We start from the raw sequence: 5,222 nt of genomic DNA, 5'->3' as shown, positions 1-5,222 counted from the left end.
GTGTGTGTGTGTGTGTGTGTGTGTGTGTGTGTGTGTGTGTGTGTGTGTGTGTGTGTGTGTTTGTCTGTCTGTCTGTGTCTGTGTGTGTGTGCATCTGTCTGCACGTGCACGTGTGTGTGTGTGTTGCGCAACTTTCAATCCTGAATGTAACACTCTTGGTTACCCTTGTTTACTTCCCCTCGCCTGGCTACAGGAGGAACAAGAGCACTACAGATCACAATTAAGGTGCGTGGGCTTGTTTGCCTGTGTGTTTGCGTGACCATGTGTTTGTCTGTCTCTGACCACACTTGCCGCCCTCACCATTATATGTTGCCGTTGTTTTCACTTCCCAGCTCTCTGGATGACACGGACAGCGTTGAGGGTGATCTGGCACGCAGACGTGTGCAAGCAAGTAAGTTGCTGCGCGGTGTGGCTGTGTATGTGTGTGTGTGTGTGTGTGTGTGCGTGTGTGCGTGTGTGTGCGTGCTGTTGGTCCACTGCTGCTGCTGCTGCTGCGTCTGCTGCTTGCTCAAAAGGTCGCTTTGCTTCGCCTGCCCCCTTTCTCCGCCCTTCTCACATCCGTTGCTCCCCTTTTGCAGGTTACATTTCCAACCTGTCGTCCCTCCTCACTGAGGTTGCCAATCCCTTGCTCAGGTGCGCATATGTGCCTGCATGTGTGCTTTCTGAAGTTGCGACTGTGCTGAATCCTTCCTTATCCTTGGACTTCTGCCTCCTTTTGCATCCCCCTTTCATTCACACACACACACACACACACACACACACACACACACACACACACACACACACACACACACACACACACACACACACACACACACACACACACACACACACACACACACCAACAGCTCACTCCAGCAGAGGCTTGCGGAAGCTCAGCAGAAACTGTCACAAACATCATAAAAGATCTAGCATGTACGTACTTTGAAGACATACATTTCGCACACATTTTCCTTTTTACACTCCCACCTATCCACCGTGAAGGGCGTTGCCTGCACGCACACAAACCAAAACACCCACACCACACACCAAAACAAAACAACGCCAAGGCCGCCGCTAAGGTCGAAGCAAACCGCACCCCTTATCCGCCGCTCCTGCATCATGGCGCCCCCACCATGGCTCTTTGGCACCATCACCAAGGACCAGGCCTCAAGTGAGGCTGCGTGGTTGTGATGTGAGGGAGTGAGGGAGAGGAAGACACACGGAGTGAGAGAGGAGGAGAGGTTGAGAAGGAGGGAGAGAGCGAAATGCAACCTGAGTATTGTGCCATGTTGCTGCGTCATCTCACACGACGCTCATGCTTGTCATCATTTCGCGAATGCAACAGCGCTGTTGATGCATGATGGCGCGTATCCGACCGGCCGCTTCCTCGTGCGTCGGCGCCCTGGATCAGAGGATGACTACGTATTGTCCCTCAACTTTAAGAACCGTCCCACACACCACCTCATCAAGAAGGTACAGCATGTGTCGATGTGTGTGTCTGTGTGTGTGTGTGTGTGTGTGTCTGCATGCATGTGTGTGTGTGTGTGCTTGCAGGTGCCTGTGTCTGTCTATCTGTCTGTGCAGGTGTGTGTATGTCCTTATGTCGGCATCTGAGTTGGTAGCTGTTCGTGCTCACGCCGTGCATGCTTTCCACGTCATTGCCCGCCGCCTTTGGTGCAGACGGAGAGCGGTGTCTTGACGGTGAACAAACAAGACTTTGGCGGCTTCACGACGCTGGAGCAGGTGCAAGGCAGATGGTGCCTGTGGTGCCTTGTACTGCCGCCTGTTTTGTCCTGCTATCTCGTGCCCTCGTTACCTCACACTCACGCTCATACCCCACTCACACTTGCACCCACACTCACACTTACACACACACACGCGCCCGCGCACACAGATTATTTCCAAGCTCTCCAGCGACAGCCTGCCGCCAAAGTGGCCAGTGAAGCTCACAGATGCCGTGGAAAACAAGGCAAACAACCCCGAGCAGACACCAGCAGATCCAGAGCCGGCACATCCGTCGGCGGACGCAGCAGCGCCAGCACCAGAGCAAGGTTGGTGTGTTGTGAAAAGTGCAACGGCAACAAAGGGCCCAGGAGCAATGACACGGCTATGCAGCTTGTTTGTTTGCTTCTCATCCGCTTATCTCCGCTCGCCACCTTGTTCTCGTTTCTGCGTCTTGTGCAGACACGCCTGTGATTGCGAGCCAGCCTGCAGCACCAGCCACAACCACAGGAAGCGCAAGTGATGACGCGGTAAGAGCGTGGTGAATGTGGACTGCGCCTTCGCCCTGAGTGCATTGCTGATCACCTCACCCTTTTGTTTGCGTGCATGCATTTCCTGCTTCCCTCTGCCAGCACCCGTGGATGCACCCGCCCATGACCAAGGGCGAAGCTGATGGTAGGATGTGTGTGCGTGTGTGCGTGTGTGCGTGTATGTGTGTGTATGTCTGTCTGTCTCTCCGTTTGTCTGTCTGTCTGTCTATCTGTCTGTCTGTCTGTGCGCGTGCGTTTATGTGTTGAGCTCACCGCCTCTTCATGGGACTCGTTCAATACGTCGCTCACACTCGATTACCTCCCCCCCCCCACCATCAATGCTGCAACCAACTTGCCAACCGCGTACGCAGCCCTGGTAAAGAAGCACGGCATGAAGGAGGGCACGTTCCTCGTGCGCCCACGCGGTGCAGCGCATCCAAACGAGTATGTGCTCACCGTGGTGTACAAGGGCAAGTCAACCCACCACCTCCTCAAGCAAGCCGACAAGCAGAGCACCTTCACCGTCAACGGAAACGTGATGCCAGACTGCATGCGCATCGAGCAGGTGCGAATGAATTGGTGCCGCAGTCGCAGGCGTTTGAGATCTGAGTGCTGTTGTTGTATCATCGTTGGCGCAGAACACGCAACCATTTTTGAATGTGCTATGAAGGATGGGGCACAAACGCCCATGCGCTCACACTCTCTCTCTTTTTGGGACTTCCTGCTTGCGTACATGCATGCGTCCATGCATGCATGTGTGATCCTGGCTGTCTGTGTTCTTGTGTGTTCTTGTGCGTTGGTGGTAGGTTATTGCTGGTCTGCGCAGCACGAAAAAGTTCTGGCCCGTGCCCCTTCAAGATCACGTACCTCCCTCGTCAGACACGGTGCGTGTCACGAATGGAGGATGTTCACGGGATCTTGCTCTGTTTGGATTGGCCTGTGCCTGGATGTCTGTTTGCGAATCTGCTTCCTTGGCGTGTCTGCTAGCTTTGTCTGTGACGCTTAACCGTCATCCCACACACACACACACATATATATACACGTACACACACACACACCTGCGACTGGTGCTGTGGTTAGGGTGGGGCGGGTGCTGAGCGCGATGCAGAGCTGCGTGCAGCGGAGGATGGGCGGCGACGGGAGCGCGAGCAGCAGCGTATGCGCGAGGAGGAGGAGAGGAAGAAGAGAGAAGCCGAGGAGGCCGAACGGCGCAGAAGGGAACAACAGCAGGAGGAGGAGCAAGCGAGAAAGAAGAGGGAGGAGGAGGAAGCAGCCCGCCGTCGTGCTGAAGAGGAGGAAGAGAGGAAGAAGAAGGAAGAGGAGGAACGCCGCAAGCGACAAGAAGAAGAGGAAGAGAGGTACGTGGTGTGTGTGTGTGTGTGTGGGTGGGTGTGTGTGTGTGTGTGTGTTGTTTTTGTGTGTTGAACTTGTCGTGTGCATACCGTTGCACTTGTTTGTCGTTTCTTCTGCAACGTTCGATTGGCTGACCGTGCTAATGTCTGTGACTGTCGTCTGAATTATTTCACAGGGCACGCCGTGAACGCGAAGAACAGGAAAGGGTGCGTACACTCGCGCGCTCATGTGTGTGTGTGTGTGTGTGTCGTGCTTGTGTGCCTTTCCAAGTCGTTTTGCGCTCCATGCATTCCGCCTCACCATATCATCCTCACACACACACACACACACACACACACACACACACACACACACATACACACACATACACACACATACACACACATACACACACATGCACACACATACACACACATACACATACACACACACGGTTTTCATGTGCGACTGCAGGAGGAAGAGGAGCGTCGTCGGCGCCAGAAGATTGAGGAGGAGGAACGCGCCGCCCAGGAAGAGGTGACATGCGTGTGATGAGGGAGAAGGGCGGGACTTGTGTGAGTCATGTGAGGGAGCGAGGTAAGGTGGACGCAAGAACGCAAGCACACACAAAAGCACACAGATATGCATGCTGTGCTGACGCCTGACTGCCTTTCCCTTGTTGTAGATGCACGGGCGAACAAAGAGCGAGCTACAGGAGCGAGCGCGTGCACAGGCCCGCGCACAGTCCCGACGCGGCGACAACCCTCTCGGTGAGGCCGGGTTGCTGAGGTGTTTGCATCACAATTTATGCAGCTCTTGAGCAGGCTGGGATGGTGATGTACGTGTTGCTGACACACATGTGTGTATGTGTATGCTTGCGTGCGTTGGGTTGTAGCGGCTGCCTCGCACGGACACAACGAGAGCCGGGCGAGCGAGTCTGAATCGCGCCTGGAGCCGGACCGCGGCCGCCGCTGGGGTGAGAGCTGTGTGTGTGTGTGTGTCTGTGTGTCTGTGTGTGTGTGTGTGTGTCTGTGTGTCTGTGTGTCTGTGTCTGTCTGTGTGTGTCTGTGTGTCTGTGTCTGTCTGTGTGTGTGCACGTGCTTTACGTAGTTTGACTTCCTTTTCGCCCACATCAAACACACGTGCGTCTTGTTTTTCTCTCTGCAGAAAATGGAGATCAGTTTGATGTGCACGTGTGCCGGACCAACCCCACAGTGCCCTTTGGCTTTGGCATTGCAACCATGTGGCGCATCGACGGGCGGTATGTGTGTGTGTGTGTGTGCCGGAAAGCGTGACTTGCAAAGCGAAACACTGCAAGCATCATACATGCTTCGCGCCCTTCACTCCCTCACACCATGCTTTGCTGCGTGCTCATCACCCTATTGCCTCCTCGGCTGCAGTGTGAAGTGCGTGAGCTGGGTTGACCCAGAGGGGCCCGCCAGCGGTGCACTCGAGGTTGAAGACATCATCGTCGCCATGGACGGCGAGGTAAGCGGCCGTGCATTGTTTTTTTTTTGGGGGGGGGCAACCGGTGTGGGGCGGTGTGTATTTCTGTGTCTGTGACTCTGTGTGTGTGTGTGTGTGTGTGTTGTGTGTGTGTGTGTGTGTGTGTGTGTGTGTGTGTGTGTGTGTGTTGTTGTGTCGTCGTGTGTGTCT

At 54.8% G+C, this 5,222-nt stretch overlaps 1 protein-coding gene across 1 annotated transcript in view; it reads left to right on the top strand.

Annotated features, from left to right (window-relative positions):
* Positions 1-964: 964 nt before the first annotated feature.
* PTSG_06550 (uncharacterized protein) overlaps positions 965-5,222 on the top strand; it is a 5,379-nt gene continuing 1,121 nt past the window's right edge. The window contains exons 1-15 of the mRNA XM_004991876.1: positions 965-1,153; positions 1,328-1,455; positions 1,663-1,725; positions 1,877-2,033; positions 2,167-2,234; positions 2,337-2,379; positions 2,606-2,799; positions 3,041-3,118; positions 3,315-3,592; positions 3,763-3,793; positions 4,041-4,103; positions 4,252-4,336; positions 4,462-4,542; positions 4,734-4,827; positions 4,967-5,054. Coding sequence (XP_004991933.1) covers positions 1,102-1,153; positions 1,328-1,455; positions 1,663-1,725; positions 1,877-2,033; positions 2,167-2,234; positions 2,337-2,379; positions 2,606-2,799; positions 3,041-3,118; positions 3,315-3,592; positions 3,763-3,793; positions 4,041-4,103; positions 4,252-4,336; positions 4,462-4,542; positions 4,734-4,827; positions 4,967-5,054 — 1,503 coding nt within the window. The 5' untranslated portion in view covers positions 965-1,101. The remainder of the gene's footprint in view (positions 1,154-1,327; positions 1,456-1,662; positions 1,726-1,876; positions 2,034-2,166; positions 2,235-2,336; positions 2,380-2,605; positions 2,800-3,040; positions 3,119-3,314; positions 3,593-3,762; positions 3,794-4,040; positions 4,104-4,251; positions 4,337-4,461; positions 4,543-4,733; positions 4,828-4,966; positions 5,055-5,222) is intronic.

Source organism: Salpingoeca rosetta (assembly GCF_000188695.1).
Source record: "Salpingoeca rosetta unplaced genomic scaffold supercont1.18, whole genome shotgun sequence".
Classification (NCBI taxonomy): Eukaryota; class Choanoflagellata; order Craspedida; family Salpingoecidae; genus Salpingoeca; species Salpingoeca rosetta.
This window is presented reverse-complemented; position numbering and strand designations above follow the sequence as displayed.